Source organism: Vipera berus (assembly GCF_964194415.1).
Source record: "Vipera berus genome assembly, chromosome: 9".
Taxonomy (NCBI): domain Eukaryota; kingdom Metazoa; phylum Chordata; class Lepidosauria; order Squamata; family Viperidae; genus Vipera; species Vipera berus.
In genome coordinates this window covers 3,460,053-3,484,393 of record NC_138212.1, presented here as the reverse complement: position 1 = coordinate 3,484,393, position 24,341 = coordinate 3,460,053, and the positions used below count along the sequence as shown (strand labels likewise).

Here is a 24,341-nt window from a genome sequence, read left to right as displayed (position 1 = left end):
CGATTCGCTTAACAACTGAGGCCAGAAAGGTTGTAAAATGGGGCAAAAGCCCCTTAACAACGGTGTTGCTTAGCAATGGAAATTTGGGGCTCAGCTATGGTCTTAAGTTGAGGACCACTTGTGTGTTGCAGATTGCTCAACCAATCCAGGAGGCATCGCTGTTTTGGGGGCTGATGCCATGGAGCCCACGCCCTCGTAATACTTACACACTCATATTCCAAAAGTTTACTTCGAAGAGTAGCCTAAATAAACTGACCTCCGGGAAGTAGGAATGAAGAACGCCGACTTAGATGGTGGATTACCTTTAAAAGCTGCCAGTTATTGTAATCTGTGCATACAAGTGAATCCTTGCTTGTACCGTAAGGCAATCGCGCCGCCTGGCGGCCCACCAAAGCATTTCTCCTTTTCATTCACCTAGGCCAGGGGTAGGCAACCTCGGCTCTTTTATGACTCATGGACTTCAACTCCCAGAATTCCTATGCTGACTCAGGAATTCTGGGAGTTGAAGTCCATGAGTCATAAAAGAGCCGAGGTTGCCTACCCCTGACCTAGGCTGGCTCCAGCCATTGTATGGAGAGAGAACGTAATTGGATTAGTTTTTTATCGGGTGAACCAACCACTCTGGGAACCAACGGCTGAACAAACCACAGCTTTGCACTGTGTGAATCAGGTTAATCGCTTGTTCCACAAACCAGCTCTTTGCGTATCAGAAGCCTCTCAGGGAAGCAACACTGAAGGAGGTGCAAGCAACTTTCTTTTTAGGACGTGGAGAAACATTTTTAAGTTTTTGGGGTGAAACCAGATACCTCGCAATTTCTTTTCCAAAAGAATATGCCAACAGTACTGGACGAAACCCAATTTTAAAGTTAGTGACGTGTGAATCCAGAATGTTTGCTTTCACGCATATTAGTTACAATCACTTATTTTTCTCTTCCTACAGTGCAGGACCTTTTTTTTTCCGCTTTCCTTCAAATTAACTAACTGTTGACCTATTGCAGAGGTGTCGAACTGCTGCACCCACCCCGGCTCCAGCAATGGGGGGAAAAGTCGCGATACGTCACATGACATCGCAAGTTTGACACCCCTGACCTATTGGTTATGATAGGAATTGACCAACTGGCTCCTCACCGAAGTCGTGTGATTGGTCTGAAGTCACCCAGCTGGCTTTTATGCCTAAGACGGGACTAGAACTCACCGTCTCCTGGTGATTGGCCCAAAGTCACCCAGCCAGCTTTCATATCTAAGGTGGCACTAGAACTCATTGTCTCCTGGTTTCTAGCCTTTGGCCTTCAACACTAGAGCACTGTTCCTCAACCATGGACACTTCAAGATGAGGACTTGCAACTCCCAACTATGCCAGCTGGGGAATTCTGGGAGTCGAAATCCACACATCTTCAAGCTGCCCAGGTTGAGAAACAGTGCTCTAGCCAGGGGTAGACCTTGGCTCTTTTGTGACTCGTGGACTTCAACTCCCAGAATTCCTGAGCCAGCCACGCTGAGGGGAAAGGGAGAGGTTTCCAAGCCGAGCCATACTGGCTCAGGAATTCTGGGAGTTGAAGTCCACAAGTCATAAAAGAGCCAAGGTTGCCTACCCCTGGCCTAGGCCTAAGCCGCTCTATGACTCGTGGACTTCAACTCCCATAATTCCTGAGCCAGCCATGCTGAGGAGAAAGGGAGAGGTTTCCAAGCCGAGCCATACTGGCTCAGGAATTCTGGGAGTTGAAGTCCACGAGTCATAAAAGAGCCAAGGTTGCCTACCCCTGCATCTTGGCGTAATGGGGTTGGCCAGCTGTGGCTTTGCATGTTCTGTGAATGCTGTCATTTGAATGAATTCTTCAAACCACGATTCGGTGAACACTCAAGCAGGAAGTTGAGGAAACTCAGCCATTCTCAGTCAAGTTGCTTCCAGCTCACAGCAAATGTCTGAATCCAAAATTCTCTTATTTTTCTTCTTAAAAGTTGTTTTCCACTCTTCCGACAGGGAAGAAAGCTAAGCTCATAATGAAAAACTTGCATTTCTTTGACCTTTTCTCTGATGTCTACAAACTTGGTTTTCATTCAACCCTGTACTGCTAACCGAGGAAAAGTCTGTACCTCTCTTTGCATTCTAAAGTTGTCGTCGGGATGCAAAGATGTGGCCTGGGAAGTTCAAATTTTTAAAACGCAAACCTTGGGCAATAATCAAGTGCAAAATTGGAAATGCAAAGTTTTCCTCAGGAAAGTTTATTTCAACCAGGCATGAGAGCAATAAATCCATTAAGTGCACGAACACAAAATTATAGTGTCTTTTTTTAATTATAAAAAGTACAAGACCAAAGAGGATTTTTTTTCCTTCTCTAAATCCTCAGAAAGAAAAGAATTATCTTATTTTATCTTAGCTATTTGTCACCTCTTCTCAAGGGCCGAAGAGCCAAGATATTCCAGTACATTCTGGAACGTGTGTGGAGACATCAGCATGGAGACGTTTCGGTCTCTGCAAACCAGCCCCATTAAGAACCACAAACCAAGACAAAAATTTGTACAAGTAGTCCTCGACTTACGACCACAACGGAGCCCAGAATTTATGCCGCGAAGTGAGAAATTTGTTAAGTCAGTTCTGCCCCATTTTATGTCTTTTCTTGCCACAGTTGTTAGGTGAATCACTGCAGTTGCTAAATTAGTCACCCGGTTGTTAAGTGAATCTGGCTTCCTGATTAACTTTGTCAGGAGGTCGCAAAAGGGGATCACGTGACCCCGGGACACAGCAACAGTCGTAAGTATGGATTTAGTTGTCAAGCATCCAAATGTAAATCACTTGACCGTGGGGATGCTGCTGCAACAGTCCCAAGTGTGAAACATGGTCGAGTCCCTTTTTTTAATGCCGTCATAACTTTGAACAGTCACTAAATGAATTGTTGTAAGTCAAGGACTACTCACAGTGTTATATACAGGTAGTCCTTAATGACTGGCCTTCTTACAACTGTTCAAAATTACGAGGATGGCCTCTGAACAGGTGCTTTATGGGTGGTAATGTACTCCTGGCAACTGTAAAATGTCAGCCCCTCCACATTGTCGTCATTAAATTTCGGGGACTTGCCAACCGACTTGCCTTTATCACCATTTACAGCATCCTGCAATCATGTGGCCACAATTTGCAATGGTGGTGTTTTTTTTTTTGCAGATTGCACAAAACACTCATTCAGGAGAATGAATTTGCTTAATGACTGTGCCATTCATTTAACAACTGCGGAAAATGTAAAGGGAAAAAAGGGGGGGGAATCACCCACCCACCCACGCAGGGGCCTCAACTTACAAGTGGATTTCTGTGGTGCCAACTGTAGTTGTAAGACGAGGACTGTTTTAAGTGAACCCCAGGCAAGCGCCCTTCCTTTCTCTTTTCTCCTTTGCCTCCTTCCCCATCGCCAAGAGGGCTGCCGCAAAGATTTGGGGCACGAGGATTTGCATTTTTATTTAACTCTAGATCAGGGGTGGGGAACGATGGCCCTTTTACAATTTGTGGACTTGCAACTCCCAGAATTCCTGAGCTGGCCATTGCTTCATGGCTTCTGGACTTCAACTCCCAGAATTCCTGAGCCGGCCATGCTGGGAATTCTGGGAGTTGAAGTCCACAAGTCATGAAGGGCTCATTGTTGCCCTCCTCTGCTCTAGATGGTGGACAAAAATCCCAGCCCACAATTTTAAAAAAAAAAACAAGCAGAAGGACCAGGCTAACCAATACTAGCCTCCCTCCCCCTCCTTAAAAATAATAATGTCAAACTACCTGGTCTACTTGGGCCAAATGAGGCAGAAAACCGGCGGCCGTGCCATCGGAACAACTCCTCCCTACGCTCGCTTGAAAGAGAGGGAAAGGAGGCACGTGATGAATGCAGCTTTTCATTTAATAGAAGACAGCTTCCATAAAAATAAAACGACACACACGCACCCACACACCCCAGACGGGAATGACAAAAAAAAAAATAGCCCAAAGGAGAGGGGGGGGGGAAAACCCCACGAAAATCAAACTGATGCCACGGAAGGGGATGAGTAAATGGAGGGTTAATGCAGCCAGAACTTTATTAATAGGGATTTTCATTTATTTTATTTTTTGGGGGGGAGGGGAGAGGGGGCTACATTAACCCTCCCTTTACAGGGAAGTTGGTATGATTGTGCGTGCGTACGTGTGTGCGTGCGTGTGTGTATGAGAGGGTGAGGGGATGTCGTGGCCAAGAGGAAGACGGGCAGACGGGGAAAATTGCCTCTCCGGCCCAGCCCCCGAAATTCTACGCAGCAAAAAGTGCCATTTTTTTCATGCTCCCTGATCAAGATTTCATTGCACTTAAGAAAACAAACAAACACGGATTTTTTTTTTAAAAAAAAAAGGAAGTCAAAGGGGTTTTTTTTTTGTTTAAAAGTCCTGCACCGATTCTGTAGTAGTTAGCCCTCCCTCTCTTCTGCAGGAAGGACACGTCCTCCGGTCAGTTTTGTACAAAAGAAAAAAAAGGAAACAAATCCAAAAAAACGGGGGGGGGGGGGGAAGAAACCCAGGTATTTTGAGGAGAGTAAATAGAGGAAAACATTCCTTTTCTGCTTCATCAAATGAGTACCGTAATTATGATTATTTTTTAAATTGCCAGTTTTGCTTCGATGGCTGTTAAGGGCCAAGTCATCCCTTGGTTATTTTTTTTTAGGGCGGGGGGGGGGGGCGGCGATGATGAAAAATTGGCTTCCTAATCTTTTTCTTTCACGTTCAGCTGTTTGGATGGAGACTTATTTAAGAGTCAGTTTGGGGAAGTTTTCCACAGATTTTTTTTTTTGGAAGGACATTTAAACCTCCCAAAATTTAAGGGGAGATTTTTAACACCGTTTCCAAAGAACGTCTCTGCTTCCTGCGGTTGGGTTATCCAACCACCCGGACTTTGGCCCGCCGGGTCCCCTCCTGCCAACCCACATCCACCATTGTCAAGATGCCTGCTCACCCTGGGTCAGCACGTCAGTCTCTGTGGCTGCGTGCACGGATGGAGAGCTCCGTTCGGGGGGGGGGGACGACCCCTGACACCACATCCACCTGAAGGCCTGCAGCTTCACCTCTTGGAGACCCCTTCTCTTCCTAGCTTCCAAGCAAGGGACCGTTGAAGAGAAGAGAGCGCACGTGTGAGCGTGCACCAGCCTTGGTGTGCTGGCTTTGCTGGGGAGAGTGTGTTTGTGTGTGTGTGTGTGTGTGTGTGATATTGGGGGGGAGGGGGTTCTTCGAAAAGGCCTTCCCTGAGAAATTGTCCAACCTCCCCCACAACACTGTCTGCAGCGGAGGTGTCCACACGTGGCCACTTTCAAGACCCGTGCACTTCGACTCCCAGAATTCCCCAGCCAGCCATGCTCGGAATTGAAGTCCACAGCTCGCCAAGGCTGGATACCCCTGGTCTGCAGCCACCCACGTCTTCACCTCCTTTCCAGCCGAGATGTCGGAGCACCCCAAACCAGGACATCCAAGCCAAGTTCTGATTCCCAGCACAGGTGGGAGGGGAAGAATCCCACTTCATCTGGTTTCCCCCTAGTCTCTAGCGTTCCTCCCCACCACCACCACCACCACCACCTTTTCTGGCCAAATGTTAAGAAAAACCTGGCTGGGCTGGGGGTGGGGACTCCCCCGTTGCTCTGGGAGAGAAATGCAGGAGCAATTCTGGGACTCTGTAAGGCCCAGGTGAGGTGCAGCTAACTTTTCAATCCCCTCCTGCACCCATAAGAAAAATGTGGAAAGAGGCCTGCGACATCAAGAGACGGGGGTACATTTTTTGGGGGGTGGGTGGGAATTGGGGAGGGTTGTAAAACTACCCTGAACCCAGCAGCATTCATGAAAAGGCTCTCATGTCAGGTTCGTCAGGCAGGATGAAACCCCCCCCCTCCCGCCACGTGTTCCTTTTGCCATACGTGCCTCTCTGCAACTCTTTTTCGACAATCCGCGGAAGTTTCCTAAGCCGCGTTCAGCGTTCAGACGGATGGAAAAGAAGGCCATGGATTCTTTTTACAATAAATTGAAGAAGTCGGCTCGGGTGGCAGGGAGCGCTTTCACGTTTGCGGGCAACGAACGGAGAGGAATCATCCCCGTCCCCCCAAATGAACGACGTGTCCTGGACTGGTGGCAAACGCTCCGCATGGAACCAAGAAGGGAACTCTTCTCTTCTCTTCTTTTCACGAACCGAAAGAGCCAGGAGGCCGCTGGGTCCCTCTGACCGGGATGCCGCCTCGAAGCAAGAGACTCCCCGTGCCACGATAAATAAAGACAGCGAACAAACATGGAGACGCGACAAAGGAAGGAAAGAAGATACGGACGCCCGTGGGTGTGGATAAAGAGAGAGTAGAGGAATAAAAATAAATAGTAGTCTGGGCCGCGAAATAAAAACAGCCCGCATCGTCCTGCTTAGGTGAGAAAAAGTGGGTGTCCTTTCTTTCCGGCATGGGGGGGCACGACAACATGACAAATTCGCCACCTTGACTCAGCACTGTCACAACTCTCGCCATCTGCACATCTGCAGGAGAAGCCAAAATGCAGGACTTGTTTTGGTCTTTTTTTGCTTTTTTCCCCCTTCCTTGGTTGGTTTAAAAGTTTAAAAACATTTGTCGGCAGTCCAGGACATCCGGAGACCACAAATTCAACCTGGCTTGCGCGGGGGTGGGGGGTGGGGGGGTGGTTCTTCAAGAAAGGAAAGCGAGGGGGGAGGGGGGAAATTGCAAGTGCCCTTGGCTAGTGTTCCAGAAGGAGAAACGGAGGCCGTCCCATGTCCAGAACTCATCCGGGGACTCCGAGTACAAAAGCTTTTCTCCAGATCGAGGTCTCCCTTGGCCGGTTTCCTGGATCGGTCCTGCGAGACAGGAGGTCTCTTCTCAGAGGAAGACGTCAAGAATGCCAAAAAAAGGGGGTAGGGGGGCAGGGGAGAGAGAAGCGGGGGGGGGGCGGCTGCATCTGGAAACAAAGCTCTTTGGGAAGGGACAAGGCATTCGGTTGCCCCGGTATTCCAGTGTCCGCTTTGGGATCGCAGGGTAGAGGCAGAGAGTAAAGCTACTGTTTCCCCAAAGCCTGCTCAGCGACTGCTCACAACTGAAAGAGAGGAGGAGGAGGAGGAGGAGGAGGAGGAGGAGGAGGAGGAGGAGGAGGAGGAGGAGGAGGAGGAGGAGGAAGAGGAGGAGGAAGGAAGGAAGGAAAAAAAATTGGAGCATCAGTATTGTAAGATCCTTGGTCCTGTTTGAGCTGGACGGTTTTCCTGCAGACGTTTCATCACCCAACTAGGTAACATCACCAGTGACAGAAGGGAGGGAGGGACCTAGTTGGGTCATGAAATGTTTGCAAGGAAACAACTAGACAAATTAATAAAATCAATCAATCTGTGGCCAAACGACTCTGACTTTAAAGAGCACCTTAATTACCCTTCAACCGAGTCTCCTTTGCACACGGGGGGGGGGGGGAGGCTGTCCCCTTACCTAAAGTGTCACATTGATTCCTGCCCCATCTCTAGGCTCGCTTCCAAGAGTAACTCCTCCAGCTCCTTCTCATTTTTGGAACAGTTCAGCTCTGAAAAACAAAAATGGACAATTGGACGGTCGCGCAGCCATCATCAGGCTGACCGTAAGTTCAGGGCTGCACCAGCAACCAGTCCTGCAGCCCTCTGAAGCCCAGTGGCCACCAAACCATCATCTTCGACACGAGACTATTATCCCATCCATGGGAAAGAATTGTATTTGCTGAGGTTAAATTCTGGAACTTCCTTTTTTCTTTTCTTTTAACGACCCTGTAATCCCTCCCATTGGAGTGCAGTCGGGATGACTGAACGGAGCTTGAGCCTTTACTGGCTGGATGCCCTTCCTGACGCCTACGCAGAGTTCGCAGCAGACAATACCTCATCGCACCCAGAGAGAGAAATATCTGCCGCTACCGAGCATCAAACTCACAGCCTCCTTGATTGTGAGGTGAGAGCTGCACCTCTTATTTATTTTATTTTATTTATTTATTTATTAGATTTATATACCACCCTTCTCCCGAGGGACTCAGGGCGGTGTACAGGGCAATTAAAATATAACATACAAAAGTTAAAAATTAAATTAAATTTAACCCCAAGCAAAATAAATTAGGCCACCGCGCCGTTCTAAAACTCTGGAACTTTTTAATGCCGCTTAAATCAGGGGTGTCCACAACCTTGGTGACTTTTTAGACCTATGTACTTCAACTCCCAGAATTCCCCAGCTAGGCATGCTGGCTGAGGAATCCTGGGAGTCGAAGTCCAGAGGCCTTAAAGTTATAGTTATAGTTTAGTTATAGTTTATTTGATTTATATACCGCCCTTCTCCTTGGTGGGACTCAGGGCGGTTCACAGGGCATACATAAGAAACACTATACAAAAATTAAAAAGAATTAAATCCATGCCCAATTAAAACAGAAGTACAGATTAAAAACAATTAAAAGCCCATAATCCCCCATCAGGCCAGACCAGCTAATTCGAACAGATGGGTCTTCAGGCCCCGACGGAAAGTTCGAAGGTCTGGTGCCATCCGGAGCTCCACCGGCAATTGATTCCATAAAGCCGGAGCCCCCACAGAGAAGGCCCTCCCCCTGGGGGCCACCAGTCGACATTCCCTGACTGGCGGCACCCTGAGGAGGCCCTCTCTGTGGGAACGCACAGGGCGGAGGGGAGTCGATGCCGGCAGCAGGTGGTCCCTGAGGTAACCCGGACCCATGCCATGTAGGGCCTTAAAGATCGTGACCAACACCTTGAACCTCACCCGAAAGACAACTGGTAACCAATGCAGCTCGCGGAGCAAAGGTGTAACATGGGAGTACCGGGAAACTCCCAAGACAACTCTCGCGGCCGCATTCTGTACCAGTTGGAGCCTCCGAGTGGTCTTCAAGGGAAGCCCCATGTAGAGAGCATTACAGTAGTCAAGGCGAGAGGTCACGAGCGCATGAGTGACTGTACACAGGGCATCCCGGTTCAGATAGGGCCGCAACTGGCGCACCAGGCGAACCTGGGCGAAAGCCCCCCTAGTCACGGCCACTATATGCTCTTCCAAAGTAAGCCGTGAATCTAGAAGGACTCCCAAGTTGCGAGCCCTATCCACGGGGGGTAAGAGCTCACCCCCCATAGAAAGAGATGGAACATTTGGAATGTCCCGGGATGCCGGAATGCACAGCCACTCAGTCTTGTCAGGGTTGAGCTGAAGTCTGTTCCTCCCCATCCAGACCCGAACCGCCTCCAGGCAACGGGACATCACGGCGAGGGCATCACTGGGGTGGTTTGGGGTCGAAAAGAAAAGTTGGGTATCATCGGCATACTGATGATACCCAACTCCAAAACCACGAATGATCTCACCCAGCGGTTTCATATAGATGTTGAACAGGAGAGGCGAGAGAACCGACCCCTGAGGAACTCCACAAACGAGAGACCTAGGGGCCGATCTCTGCCCCCCTGCCAACACCGACTCCGAGCGTCCCAGGAGATAGGAGGAGAACCACTGAAGAACTGTGCCTCCCACTCCCAATCCCCTGAGACGCCGCAGCAAGATACCATGGTCGATGGTATCGAAAGCCGCTGAGAGGTCTAATAGGACTAGGACAGAGGAATGTCCCCTATCCCGCGCCCTCCAGAGATCATTCACCAGAGCGACCAATGCCGTCTCCGTGCTGTACCCGGGCCTGAAACCCGATTGGTAGGGGTCCAGATAATCCGCTTCATCCAGGACCAGAGGGAGCTGATGCGCCACCACACTCTCAACAACCTTCGCAAGAAAGCGAAGGTTGGAGACTGGACGAAAGTTGTTCAAAACGGCTGGGTCCAGGGCAGGCTTCTTGAGGAGAGGTCTCACCACCGCCTCCTTCAAGACGGTGGGGAAATAACCCTCACTCAAAGAAGCAGATATAACCGCCTGGAGCCAGCCTCGTGTCCTCTCCCTAGCTGCATAAACCAGCCAGGAAGGGCACGGGTCCAACAAACATGTGGAGGAGCTCAGCCTCCCCATAATCCTGTCCACTTCATCAGGGGTCACAGAATCAAACTCTTCCCAGATAACATTGACAAGACCGCCCGTGTCCTGATCGCCTGACTCTGCCCAGCTGGAGTCCAAACCGGTCCGAATCCGAGCGATTTTATCCGACAGATGATGACTAAATTCCTCGGCACGACCTTGCAAGGGATCCTCCCTCACCTCCTGATTGAGAAGTGAGCGAGTCACCCTAAACAAGGCGGCCGGGCGATTATCTGCGGACGCGATGAGGGTGGAGAAGTAATTACACCTCGCCACCCTCATCGCTGCGAGATAAGACCTAATATAGGTTCTTAACCGCAACCGGTCGGGTTCGGATCGGCTAGACCTCCAGCAGCTCTCTAGGCCCCGTTTCCGGCGCTTCATCTCCCGGAGCTCCGCGGAAAACCATGGAGCTCGCTGGGATCTGCGCCGGGTCAGGGGCCGCAAGGGTACAACCCGGTCAAGTGCCTCAGTGGCTGCCCTTCCCCAGGCTTCCACTAAGGCATCAGCCGAGCTGTGAGCAGTGGAGGCAGGTGGGGACCCCAGCGCCGCTTGGAATCTATCAGGATCCATTAAGCGTCTGGGGCGGTACCATCTAATTGGCTCCGTACCCCCACGGCGGGGGGTGGCAAAGCGGAAGACCAGCCGCAGGAGATGATGATCGGTCCATGACAGGGGCATAATAAATGGAGAGCCCCCACCTAGATCATCCAACCACCGTCTAGATAAAAAAATCAGGTCAAGGGTGTGGCCTCCCTCATGAGTAGGTTCAAAAATTACTTGCGTCAGGTCCATGGCCGTCATGGAAGCCATGAACTCCCGAGCTAGCTCAGATAAACCTCCCAGGGATGGTAGATTGAAGTCTCCCAAAACAATAAGTTTGGGAAACTCAACCACCAACCCCGAGAGGATATCGAGCAGCTCGGGCAGGGCTGCTGCTGCGCGACTAGGCAAAATGTACACCAGCAGCAAGCCCAACTGCGCCTCAGAACCAAATCTCACAAAGAGAGACTCACACCCGACTATCTGAGAAACGGTGGCCTCCCGCGGACATAAGGTCTCCCTAATGGTAACCGCCACTCCCCCACCCCTACCTTGAGCTCGTGGCCGGTGTAGCACCCGGAAACCTGGTGGGCAGAGGTCAACCAAAGGGACCCCACCCTCTGGGCCCAACCAAGTCTCCGTGATGCAAGCCAGGTCCGCATGCTCACCCTCAACTAAATCCCTAACGAGGGGAGCTTTATTAACCACGGACCTGGCATTCAGGTACACCAGCCGGAGCTCAGGAGGCTGCACATCCCCGCTCCCGGGACCTCGGGGAAGAACCAGAGGGTCGGAGCGCCTCACCGCTTGAAGACAGCGGAGACGGCCCTCCCGGTAACGATATGGCCCCCTGTCTATCCGCCTGCTGCCTTTCCCCGTCGTGGGAATTGGTAGTCCCACGACCCGCTCAAGAGCCCCAGATGTAACCACAACCCGCTCCCCCCGAACGCCGTCAGACCCAGGCCTGGCCTGCAACAAAGTTGTTTGGCTACCCCCCACCGCCAGACAACCACTACCCCCCACCCCCCTCCCCAACCCCCTAAAAAATTTAGCTAAAAAATTAACCAGGGGCCTCTTATTAGGTTTATATCGAGAGCCCCTGGCCTTTCCCGGCCATCTCTCAGGGTCCCAACAATTGGGCCCCTCATCGAGATTAGGGAAAGAAAAGAAGGCGGGACGAACCCAGGAGAGGGGGGCACCCCTGAGGGCGAGCAAGTCCGTGTCGGAATATTGATGCATCCAGTCAGCAAGTCCAGAGAGGGAAGTCCAATGATTGAAACCAACAGGAGGATCAAAGGAAAGGAGTGGGACATTTGGGCTTGCTAAGTTGCTAAGTTTGGACACCCCTGATTCAAATGTTTTGATCTAGCCTTTGTCCTTCCTCCCCCTGCTTTCTCGGGAGCGTGTCTCCAGCACTCCACCCGAACATCAGCCCTTGCCTTCCTCCCCCTCCCACCTTGCTCAGCCTCACCCTTCAGGACAATAAATCAAATGCAGACCGGGGGCCAAACCGGCCATTTCATTCCACCGTTATATCAATCTTTTTTGTCTTTTCTTACCATGCTCCACAGCACAGCTGGCTCTTTCCCCATCGTATCCGAAAGGTGCATCTGGCAGCACGTGAAGAAACTCCGTTTTGAGTCCGTTAGGAAGCAGGGTGAGGTGGACGCTGTCCTCGCAGGAGCCAGAGTTCATTTTTCCCGGTCCCAAATGGGAACTCGGTGCGGGGGGCGGACTTTCCGAGCTGGCTGTGGGTCCAGCCACAGTTCCACTGGCCTCTGCGTTTGAGCCTTCAGTCTTTGCGGTCAGAGAATCGGCCTGCCTTGAAGGAGGCGGAGGCAGAGCTGGGGGGCCTGCCTTCTGCTGTGCTCCCCTCGCCTCCTCCGGCAAGCTCTCCACCCGAGTCACCACAAAGATTTTATGGCCTCGCCCAGGACTGGAAACCGATATCCGTTTCTCCTTGCCAGGAGAAGGGAACCGCAGTGGCGCACTGCTTGCAGTCCCTAATCGAGGTTCACATTTTATTTCTTCGGCAGTGTTCGAGGGGGAGGCCTCGTCTTCGGCTCCGTGGGGGTCCCTGTCCTTCTCGAGGGAACCCACCCCGGGAAGGCCTTCAGTGTGGCTGGCCCTGCTGTGTTGCTCTGGTGGAAAGAAAGCCTTTGTTTGCGATGCCTCTTCCTCCTCTTCCGTGTCCGAGTCAGAGTCGCCGAGGTTGCCGCGGCCGTTGGGCCCTCTCTCCTTCTCCTCCTCCTCCGCTGCTCCGTTCTTGTGGGACATCAGGGCTTCGGCAACTTCTTCCACTTCCTCCAGGCTGGACACCACGTCCCCGTTCCGCCCGTCCTCTTCCGCTGCCGCCTGCTGTTGCTGCTGCTCCTCCTCCTCCTCCAGAGGTCCCGTGACTGTGATCTCGGGCATGGAGGCCGACTGCTGGAGTTTCTGCTCCTTCTCTTCCTTCTCTTTGGCCAGGACAAAGTTGCGCTTGCAGCCGTTCTGGATCTCTGTCAGGAGGGCTTTCTGCGTCTCGAGAAAACTCTTCACCTGTTACAAGGAGGGAGGCAGAACCAGGTGAATCGGCAGAGTTAGAGCAGGTGGTCAACTGAGGAGTTTCAAGGGAGGAACTTTCTTTCCTTTGGGCCTGCTTGTCAGTCAAATCTGCCCGAGTCCAGAGGTGAGGCAGGTCGCAAACTCCATCCCCGTCATCCAGCCAGCTTTTATTCCTAAACCAGGACTAGAACTCCCTGTCTCCCGGTGACCGGTCCAAAATCACCCAGCAGCTGTCATAGCTAAGGCAGGACAAGAATTACTGCCTCCTGGTGATTGGTCCATAGTCCCCCAGCTGGCTTTCATGGCTAAGTTGGGACTAGAACTCCCTGTCTCCTGGTGAATGGTCCAAAATCACCCAGCTGGCTTTCATGCCTAAGGCGGGTCTTGAACTCATGGTCTCTTGCTTTCTAACGCTGTGCCTTAAAAACCAGAGCCAGCTTTAGAGCATTTGGGGAGCTGGTCCCTTAGGGAGGGCCCATATTGGGAGCTGGCTTCCAACCCTGACTTACTGATTCCTTTTTGGGCTCCCGGTCCAGGTCCAGCCGGAGCAAAGAATGATTGACCTTCAGAGCCAAGGACAAAGCCATCAGTCCTCCCGTCTTGATCTCGTTTTCTCGCAGGTCCAGCCGAAGCAGACGAGGACTCTCGGCGATGAATTCCGCCACGGCCACGGCACCTGGACACCAAGAGAGATCAGGCAGACCTCACGGCCCCAGTTTGGGAGGGCTTCTGCTGCCATCCTGGGGGAAGCGGCAACGTCGGCTTACCTTCGCAGGTCAGTTTGGTTGAAGCCAAGCCCAGCCGTAGCACTGAGCGGTTACTGATGAGCCCGTTCTTCAAGTTGCGGACACCTTCGTTGCCAATCGGGTTGTGTCCCAAATTCAGGGTCTCAAGACTCTGGGTGTGAGGCTGAAGACGTAAGCAGGGCAGATGGTGGGTTATGAATCACTGCATCTTCCTTCCTTCCTTCCTTCCTCCTGCCCTTCCCCGCCCTTTCCTTCCTTCCTCCCTCCCTCCCTGCCCTTCCTTCTTTCCTCCCTCCCTCCCTTCCCTGACCCTTCCTTCCTTCGTCTTTCCTCCCTCCCTCCCTGTTCTTCTTTCCTCCTTTCCTCCCTCCCTCCCTCCCCTAACTCTTCCTTCCTTCCTCCCTGTCCTTCCTCCCTCCCTCCCTCCCTCCCTCTTTAGCCAAATTACATCCATAAACAGAAAAAAAAAGTTAAAGAGTTGTTGGGCAGCTAAGACCGCCTAAGAGTTACAGTCTACTCTGATTCCTTGGTGGCTGATCCATCAAGTTGGCAGCCACGGATCTAGCAAGCATTTCAATCCATGAGTCAGGGAAGCCACGAGGCAGTGAATCAGCAGGACCAGACGCTGGTGGACTCAGATTAGAATGGGACAACTCGCCACGGCCAATTCAGCCGCAAGACAACACAATTTAATTGTTTAAAATAATTTTTAAAAAACTATTTTGATTTTTGCTATTTCACGTTTCATTCTGCCCCACCTTTGGCACCCTTTCTTTAATGATTCTATTCCAGTATTTCTTTGATAATTGGTGGAAGCCTTGTCTCATGGCGAACTGTTCGCAACAAGTTGGCTGTGCGCAGTTGTCGTAGACCCGACTCAGGTCCCGGCAGGACCCCCTCTTGCATTTTCTAAAATCAAACCTGAAACACTTCAGTGCCTTCTTTCCAAATCTACACCCTATGCCAGACATGTCAAACACAAGGCCCGGGGGCCGGATCCGGCCCGCGAAGTGGTTTCATGCGGCCCGCAAAGCCATCCTGGAAACAGTGAGGGAACGGCCCCCACTGCCTTGGCCCTGGCCGAGACCCTCCACCTGCCAGAGACCCTCAGATCTGTCCCACTCCTGCCCAGGTCCCCATAGGTACCCTTGATGCGAACCATGTAGAGCTGGCCACGCCCACCCAGTAGGCCATACGCACTCTAGCCACGCCCACCCAGTAGGCCATGCCCACCCTGGCCACACCCACCCGCCCCCCTGAGCGCAACCGCAATGCTGATGCGGCCCTCAATGAAATTGAGTTTGACACCCCTGCCCTACGCTCTCCTAGTAAAAGGATCTGGGGGGGGGGGGGAAATGTCTTGTGAAGACTGCTTCCCAGCCACCATCCGACGTGGGCAGATAGATGCTCTGCCTTGCTTAAAAAACAATTCTATGTCAGGTTCTCCAGCTTTCTAATTAGAAGCTCTGCCCCAAAATACGGCAAGAGGCTTGGACTCACCAGGGTCATCCCCATATAGGCCATGCCGGTGTGAGTCAGCTGATTATTCCACAGCACGAGGGTGACCAGGCCTTTCCGCTGTTCTTTCAGCCCTTCACAGAGATAGGCCAGTCCTGGGAAGTAGAAGACAAGCAGATGAGAAAGGGAAGTTGTTGTTTTTTTCTCGTTTTGCTTTTTTTAAAAAAAAAAACAGCACATGGTAACACAGAAGTTCGGCATGTTCTTTATTTTTAGCTTAAGGGAATAAAGACATCCGTTTGTTCTTTCTGGAAACTTTGGATTAACTTCCCCTTGGGGTTACAGCTGTCCGAGATGTCGGCATCTGCTTTAAATAATTTATTTAGTTTCTGGGTAGGATTGTTTGAAAAGAGGAAACGCTGAAAAATGAGCTTCTTGGATCGGAGGTATCTTGACGCTGTTTATTAGTTCCTCGAAGAAATTACGCATTTTTAGGATCCAACAAAAAGAACCTTATTTAAAAACCAATCACCCATTGACAGGCCAATCCTCCGAAATCTGAAGAATTTGTCTCCTTGGAAGCTGGGCCGATTCAAAAGTAGAATGCTATATGAGTTTTGTTGCAATAAAAGGCATTAAAATCAAGCACGACTGATACTTGTCAAGTTTGGATGAGATTTATTTAAAAGTTCAAAGATACACAACGAACCCGTAAATAAGATGCTCATCTTGTCTGAATCAAAGTCTCATTTTACTCTCGGGACATTTCTATGTATTCTTTGGCCAGCGAGACCAAAATAAATTCCGCAGAAATAAATCAAGAGGTCCAAAAGCTTAGTTCATTTGCAGAGATGTCTTCCAGCCACAGCATCTGAATTTCTCTCGATTCGGAATCTGAGAACAGGCAGTCCTCAACTTATGATCATAATGGAGTCTGCATGACCTACTCAGTATGACGGTCTTTTTTGCGGTGGTTGATTAAGCGCTTTCATTAAGCAAACCAGGGGTTGGCTATGGGTGCAGTTTCACCCCCGAAATGGAAGGAAATGCTGGTTGCCAAAACCACTGTAAAATCTAGCCGTGTGGCTGCAGGATGCTGCATAAATGCACCCAAGTTGCCAAAAACCCAAAGTTGACGGGTTTGGGGGTGTAGGTGAGGGAGAGAGATTCAGGCCTAACTCCAAATACAGGTCATGTATCTCCCCAGCAAGCCCATCATAACTCCAGTCACTAAACAATCTAGCTGTACCCTTACAGCTGAGAATGAATTTGCAATTTCTTCCTTTCTTTCCTTCCTCCCTCCCTCCCTCCCAAAATGAGGACGCTTGAGGCAGGAGACCCCCCCTCCCCGCACCTGAATCCAGGACATGGTTGTTCCTGAGGTCCAGGATCTGTATGTAACAGTTGAACTTCAAGAGGTTGCCGAGCTGAGCCGAGTCTTGGAGGCTGTTGAGTTTATTATCAGCCAGGTAAAGTTCCCGCAGGTTCATGTTCATTTTCAGAGCCGTCGCTAAGAAGAGAAAAATAAACCCAATAAGCAAGCAAGAACTTGGGCGGACGAACAAAACTTCCAGTCCCCTGTGGCTGTCAGCCCTGGCGGCAAGGATGCAAAAAATGAGAGTTGGCTGCAATGATGTCACGGTGTAAATCCCATCCCCGATGTTCAAGTGAAGAGATGGGATTTTTACCATGACACAAGCCGAGGGGCACCTGGCATCCAAGCTGTGTTAAGGAGGCCTTTCTTTTCCAACTTCCTTTTACCTAATGCTCTTTTAAGCTGGGGGGGGGGGAGAAGTCCTATGGATTAAGCTGGAGGCCTAGTTAAGTCTAAGGTTTTGTTTTGCACAGTCATCGATGGATGCTTCACGTGAAGTATTAGTATCTCTTTATAAAGCCTTGGTAAGGCCACACTGGGAATGCTGCCTCCAGTTTTGGTCACCACCATGTAAAAAAAGATGTTGAGACTCCGGAAAGAGTGCAGAGAAGAGCAACGAAGATGATTAGGGGACTGGAGGCTAAAACATAGGAAGGATGGTGGTAGGAATTGGGTATGTCTAGTCCAGGGGTAGGCAACCTTGGCTCTTTTATGACTCGTGGACTTCAACTCCCAGAATTCCTGAGCCAGCCATGCTGAGGGGGAAAGGGAGAGGTTTCCAAGCTGAGCCATGCTGGCTCAGGAATTCTGGGAGTTGAAGTCCACGAGTCATGAGGGGGCCATAGTTCCCCCATGCTGGCTCAGGAATTCTGGGAGTTGTAGTCCACAAGTCATGAAGGGGCCAAGGCTGCCTACCCCTGGTCTACGAAAAGAAGGATGTGGGGTGACATGATAGCAGTCTTCCAATATTTGAGGGGCCGCCATAAAGAAGATGGGGTCAACCTATTCTCCAAAACCTCTGGAAGCAGGACAGGACAAGCCTGCCTTCGCTGGAAGCTTCTTAAAATCCTCCAGTGAGGGAACTCCCACAACTTCTGGTGGCAAGCCGTTCCACTGGTTAATTGTCCTCACTGCTAGGAAATTTCTCCTTAGTTCTAGGTTGCTTCTCTCCTTGATTAGTGCCCATCCATCGTTTCTTGTCTTGCCTTCTAAAGCTTTGGAAAACGACTTGGCCCCCTCTTCTTTGTGGCAGCTCCTCAGATATTGGAACACTATCATGTCCTCCCTCCATCCTTTTCGCTAGACGAGACAAACCCAATTCCCGCAACTTTTCTAATAAGGGTGGGAACTCATAAATTGGTCATAATAATTAGCCACAGAGGTGGGAAAAAGCACATTCCTAGCTGGGTCACATAGTTTTCCTTCTCTTCTTCCTCTTCCTCCTCCTCCTCCTCCTCCCCCCCCCCCCCCGTAAGAGGAGTTTTGGAATGGAAAAACAACCAAGTCAACCAATGCCGGCTTCCGCTGCCAGGAGCAAAGAGGATAGTCTTTCAGCCTTCATTTATTATTGCTGCAGGTCTGCATGTTAAAAGTCCGCCAGGCTGGTTCCAATACATTATTCAAGCTCTTGCATCTTTATTTGCAAGAATGTCCATTGTCTCTCCTAAACTCTAGCAGCAGCCTTAGAAGATAAAATATCACCTGGAATTGGCCAAGGGGCCCCCACTTGGGGGGGGGAGAGAGAGAATCAAGATAACAATGAGTTGATAGAGAATGTGGGGAAGAGGTGAGGGGAACCATTTCATTTGGCTTGTAGGCACTTTTGAAATACTGCCTGACATTTAAAGGAAAATATTTGTAGCTCAGGGTGCTACAGGAGAGTGCTGTTTGTGGAATGAAAGGAGAAGGAGAAGAGGAGAAGGAGAAGGAGGAGGAGGAGGAGGACGAGGACTGTGAGGTCCTTGGTACTGTAGTCTCTTAGCTTGGTGGTTTCCTTGCAGATATTTCATGAACCAAACTAGGTAAAATCATCAGTGCTACAAGGGGGGGGGGGAGAGGAGGAGGAGGAGGAGGACTGTTGGGTTGGTGGTTTTCTTGCAGACATTTCATGACCCTACTAGGTAACATCATCAATGCTATGCTTACAGAGTTTACAAAGAGCAAACCCTACATCCTTCTAGCACCGATGTTACCTAGTTTGGGTCACGAAACGTCTGCAGGTAAAACCACCAAGCTCCGAGAGCACCAAGGACCTCTCAGTCCTGACATTTGTTTTTCAGGTGGCCACAAGTGCTCTCTGTGCCTAAAATGTTAATTTACTCGCAAGAAGCATGTGGATCTCTTAACAGGGGACGAGGAGCCACTGCAGCGCCGGGTGGGGGCAAAGGGGTGCAAAAGGTTAACAAAAGAACAGTTCAAGCTCTTCACCCAGTAGCATGAGGGGACGACCCGACAGGCTAGCATTCTCCAGGTGCAAGACAACCAGGCTGTTGCTGATGCGCAAGGCGCGGGCCACAAATGGGGCCGAATGATCCAGGAGAGGCGTGTTGCGGGCATCCACGTACTGGAGGGAGTTTGTCTGGGGGAGAAAGAAAAGAGCAAAGTGTCAAGGCCAAAAGACGAGATCCACGTGAAGGTCCAAATAGCCTGTGCAGGGACCTTCTCAACTAAAGATTAGCACTTAGATATGGGTTGACGGAATTCAAAGGCAGTTGGACTTAGCTCGTTTGTGACTACACAGGGATTCTAGGCTGATCCCTCTTTTAACTCCGCCCCCAGTTCTGCCACCACTCCTCCTCCTCCTCCTCCTCCTCCACAAAGTCAGATACACATAGATGTAAATCCATCCCTAGGATTTGCATCCAATTCAGGAGAAAAGATACTAATGGCATTTCCATTACAGGGAGTCCTCGACTTACAGCGACCGTCCGACTGAAAAAAAGTGATTTATGACCCTTTTTCACACTTAACAACCGCTGCAGCTTCCCCATGGTCACAGGGACAAAATTCAGATGCTTGGCAATTGATTCATATTTTATGACGGTTGCCTTGTCCCGGGGTCACGGGATCCCTCTCTTGCGACCTTCTGATGAGCAAAGTCAACGGGGGAAGCCAGACTCACTTAACAACCGGGTTACTAAACTTAACAGCTGCAGTGATTCACTTAGCAACGGTGGCAAGAAAGGTCGTAAAGCGGGGCAAGCATTCACAACCAACCTCTCACTTAGCAACAGAAAGTTTGGGCTGAATTGTGGTCGTAAGTCAAGGACCACCTATATGTTGGTTATTTCGACCTCTTGTCGTCCTTCCTCGTGGCTGCCTACAACTAGGTGGTTTTCAAAAATCAAACTTAGGAGAGTGTCGGTACAAACCTTCCTCATCATGTGTGCAGCTGCCTGCCAGCCCCGGGTGCCGATGTGTTTGTTAAAGGAGATGTTGAGGTGCGTAGCAGACTCGTAGTACTCAATCATATCGAACAGCGCCGAGGCACCCTAGCGGACAAGAGAGGGAGGAGGGGGGGGAAAACAGCAACAGCCTGAGCAGAGGGTAGCATCCCAAACAATCATCCGGCCTGCAACCCAGGCGCCGAATTAGCAAAGCTCATTTAATTTCGTTTCCATTTATGAAGACACTGCCTCCGGGGAAAGCTTTGCCTGCAGTTTAAAAGCAAGATGCATCTTTCCAGACATTCTTTTTTTTTCTTTTCCTTTCTTCCCCTTGAAGACATTTCACTTCTCATCCAAGAACTGAAGAAGCTTCTTGGAGGAGAAGCGAAATGTCTTCAAGGGAAAAAAAAAACAAAGGAAGTCCAGTTGCCTCTTGAAAAAAACACCTCTGGGACAACCAGGACCCAGATGACGGAGAATCTCCACAGACGTCTTTCCAGACGGTCAATTCAAACTGGATGTGAATTTGTACAAAAGCAAATGGGCACTTTGTCGACAGCAAGCCCAACTTGGTTTAAGAATGGCTTTCCTGGAGTCTACGCAAGGCTGTGGTCCTCAAGACAGAAAGCGCACCTTTTCGATTCCTGAGACGGTCCCTTTGGAACGGGGGGGGGGGAAGGTACACAATTCTGCTCCCCAAGGAGAGAAGAGAGGAATATTTACAAAAAAAAATCTTTGTAGGTTACATACATCTTCATCCAAGCTGGTTTGCTCCAAATCCACAATTTTGAATTGGAGGCGCTTAAAAATCTCTTCCAGAGCTTCACAAGCCTTGTAGTCTAATTTCTCGCCTGTAAAACAAGAGAAACAAACAGTATGTAAAGGTTTAAAATGGGAGGGAGGGGTTTATGACCAGCCAGTTGGAAAGAATTAAAGGGGGTGGGGGAAGAGAGATTTTAGACAATCTTGGGAGTCAGTGCACCAAACCTCTGCCTGCTCAAGAAAGTGGGGATGAGCTGGCTGGGACAAGGCTACCTCAAATCAAGAATCATGTTGGTATAACTAGCTGTCAGACCCATAGATATATATCATGGCTGTGAATGGCTGAATCTTGGAAAAAGCTGCACAGACTGCAGTAGAGAGTGTGGTGTGTGTGTGTGTGTGTGTGTGTGTGTGTGTGTGTGTGTGTGTGTGTGTGTTAAATGAGGGTAAGACCAAGGAGGCCTGGAAAAGCAGGGGGAAGGACTAGAAGACCTCCAAGGTCCCTGACATTCTATTCTGTTCCATTCCGTTCCGTTCCATTATTCTATTCTATTCTATTCTATTCTATTCTACTCTATTCTATTCTATTCTATTCTATTCTATTCTATTCTATTCTATTCTATTCTATTCTTTATTCTATTCTACTCTACTCCTATTATATATTTCTATTCTATTCTATTCTATTCTATTCTATTCTATTCTATTCTATTCTACTCTACTCTACTCTACTCTACTCTACTATTCTATTCTATTCTATTCTATTCTATTCTATTCTTTATTCTATTCTACTCTACTCCTATTATATATTTCTATTCTATTCTATTCTATTCTATTCTATTCTATTCTATTCTATTCTATTCTATTCTATTCTATTCTTTATTCTATTCTACTCTACTCCTATTATATATTTCTATTCTATTCTATTCTATTCTATTCTATTCTATTCTACTCTACTCTACTCTTCTATTCTATTCTATTCTATTCTATTCTATTCTATTCTATTCTTTATTCTATTCTACTCTACTCCTATTATATATTTCTATTCTATTCTATTCTATTCTATTCTATTCTATTCTATTCTACTCTACTCTATTCTATTCTATTCTATTCTATTCTATTCTATTCTATTCTATTCTATTCTTTATTCTATTCTACTCTACTCCTATTATATATTTCTATTCTATTCTATTCTATTCTATTCTATTCTATTCTATTCTACTCTACTCTACTCTACTCTACTCTTCTATTCTATTCTATTCTATTCTATTCTATTCTATTCTATTCTATTCTTTATTCTATTCTACTCTACTCCTATTATATATTTCTATTCTATTCTATTCTATTCTATTCTATTCTATTCTATTCTATTCTATTCTATTCTATTCTATTCTATTCTATTCTATTCTATTCTGAAAGCCTCAGACTGTTGTGTCATTCCAAGCCTTACTCAAAGTTGCAACAGCACTGACAAAGATGACGTATGACCCGTGTTCACACTTACAACCGTTGAGGCATCTCCATGGTCACGTGGTCAAAATTCAGTTGCTTGGCAACTGGCAGGTACTTTGCGGCGTTCCGGGGTCATGGGATCACCACCCACAAAATTCCCAGCTGGCTTCTGACAAGCCAAGCCAATTTGGGGGGGGGGGGGAGGAGCCAGATTGACTGAAAAACTGCAAGATTCATTTAACAACTGCAGGGATTCGCTGATCAAGTGGCCAAAAAAAAAAAAAGTCATCAAACGGGGCACAACTCACGACGGTCTTGCTTAGCCATGGAAAATCCGGGGTCTCTCTGCCCCTTTTTCAAACTTTCTGATAAGAATGAAGAAGCGCCCGTTCACAAAGCACCTTGAATTGGGGGGAAAAATGAGCTCGTGATGCAGATTCAGCACAGGTCCGGAAAGATGCTCAGCGCAGCGGCTGTTAACCCACACAGAGCTGCTCTTTCTTCTCTGGGCCGTCAAGTGTGACCCATTCATTTTCCATCCGGATGACATCTGCACTCTCACACACACCTGGAGCCCTGACTATTTATGGCCCTGCCCCCCCCACCCCACCCAACAGGCATTTCCTTTCGAAAGGAAGCTTCTGTTTAGCACCTCTGCACAGGAGAACCATCTTGCAGCCAACAGGCTGTCATCCTTGTGCAAACACACATGTTTACCGATGGTTTTAAAGGGGACTGCTTAGTTACGAAATATAAACCAGATGAGGGAACTGGGGGGGGGGGAAGAGGAAAGTTCATCGCAGGTGAATTCAAACAGGACCGTGCGGCAGTCATTCTGGCTATTGTGGAAAAGTTGATACAGGTGTTCCTCAGCCACCTGTCAATCTGGTTGCACTATTGGGTGCATTACCGGGGTTTTTTCCCTCCCCTCCTGACCCCAAACTTGATTAACTCTGTAAATCTACAACTGGAGAAAGATGAACCGCAGACGTCTTGGTGGCAAGCTGGCGAAAACCTGAGCCAGTTTTAGAACGTCGGCTGACACAAGCCGGCAAAGGATAATGAGAAACTGGCACGTGGCGCTCGGCAAAATGGCCCCAGGATCTGTGACATCCGTTCTGCCAGCCTTTGCCAAAAGGGGCCTATTTTCAAATGCAGATAACTGGAACCAATTCTCGAACAGGAAGAGGGTAAAGGGGTGACCACGTCGGCAAAACAGCTCTGCCAACGCAAGTCTTGAAGACGTACCTTTTAGATCCAGGCAATCTATCCGAGGGGTTAGATCTTTAAATTCCTGCAACAGAATGATAGCAAATTATTATTTATGGTAAGGAACCACCCTGAAGGTCAGAGCGGGAGAGAAGCACGGGGGAGAACAGAAATGCGTGCCAGGGCCCTGCTGGTATCTTATAACTTTGGATAGTAAGATGGGAAGCATATATAAATGTAATGAAAGATAAAATAAAATAAATAATAAGCAGAAACTCCAGATCTGCCTCAGACCTTCTTCAGAAGCCAAGTCAGCTTGTTTCGGCTCTACCATTAAAGACAGAATTCATATTTTCTTCTTGGCCACGGTTCTCAAGATGGAACCCCTAAAATTCAAAATCCAGAGGGTAACGATGGATGCTAAACAGAATTCTGCGAGTTCGCTTGAGAACCTTTCTCTTTTTCCTCGGATGGATAGAGGCTATGAGAAATTGAGAGTAGCCTCTATGAGTAGATGATCTGGGTTCAAGTCTCTCCAGGAAGGACTGGGAAAAGCTTGGGAAGGCTGTAGAGATAGTTCTTGGCTTACAACTGTTCATTTAGTCACCGTTCAAAGTTACAAGGGCGCTGAAAAGAAAATGACTCTACGACTGTTTTTCACACTTTAGGATCACTGCAGCATCCCTGTGGTCAAAACTGGAAACAGAGCCATAGTTATGACGTTAGCAGTATCCTGGGCTCCTGTGATCACCTTTTGGTGACCTTTCTGACAAGCCGAGTCAACGGGAAAGCCAGATTCACTTAACAACCGTGTTACTAGCTTAATGACCGCAGTGATCCGCTTAGCAACTATGACAAGAAAGGTCGTAAAATGGGGGCAAA

At 49.1% G+C, this 24,341-nt stretch overlaps 1 protein-coding gene across 1 annotated transcript in view; it reads right to left on the bottom strand.

The window, feature by feature from the left end:
- Positions 1-2,276: 2,276 nt before the first annotated feature.
- Positions 2,277-24,341, bottom strand: part of PPP1R37 (protein phosphatase 1 regulatory subunit 37) — a 42,039-nt gene continuing 19,974 nt past the window's right edge. Inside the window, exons 3-13 of the mRNA XM_081335070.1 lie at positions 23,499-23,544; positions 20,790-20,890; positions 20,025-20,144; positions 19,081-19,231; positions 16,633-16,788; positions 15,321-15,433; positions 13,842-13,983; positions 13,584-13,750; positions 12,090-13,068; positions 7,453-7,543; positions 2,277-7,072 (exon numbers count right to left, since the gene is read on the bottom strand). Coding sequence (XP_081191196.1) covers positions 7,461-7,543; positions 12,090-13,068; positions 13,584-13,750; positions 13,842-13,983; positions 15,321-15,433; positions 16,633-16,788; positions 19,081-19,231; positions 20,025-20,144; positions 20,790-20,890; positions 23,499-23,544 — 2,058 coding nt within the window. The 3' untranslated portion in view covers positions 2,277-7,072; positions 7,453-7,460. The remainder of the gene's footprint in view (positions 7,073-7,452; positions 7,544-12,089; positions 13,069-13,583; positions 13,751-13,841; positions 13,984-15,320; positions 15,434-16,632; positions 16,789-19,080; positions 19,232-20,024; positions 20,145-20,789; positions 20,891-23,498; positions 23,545-24,341) is intronic.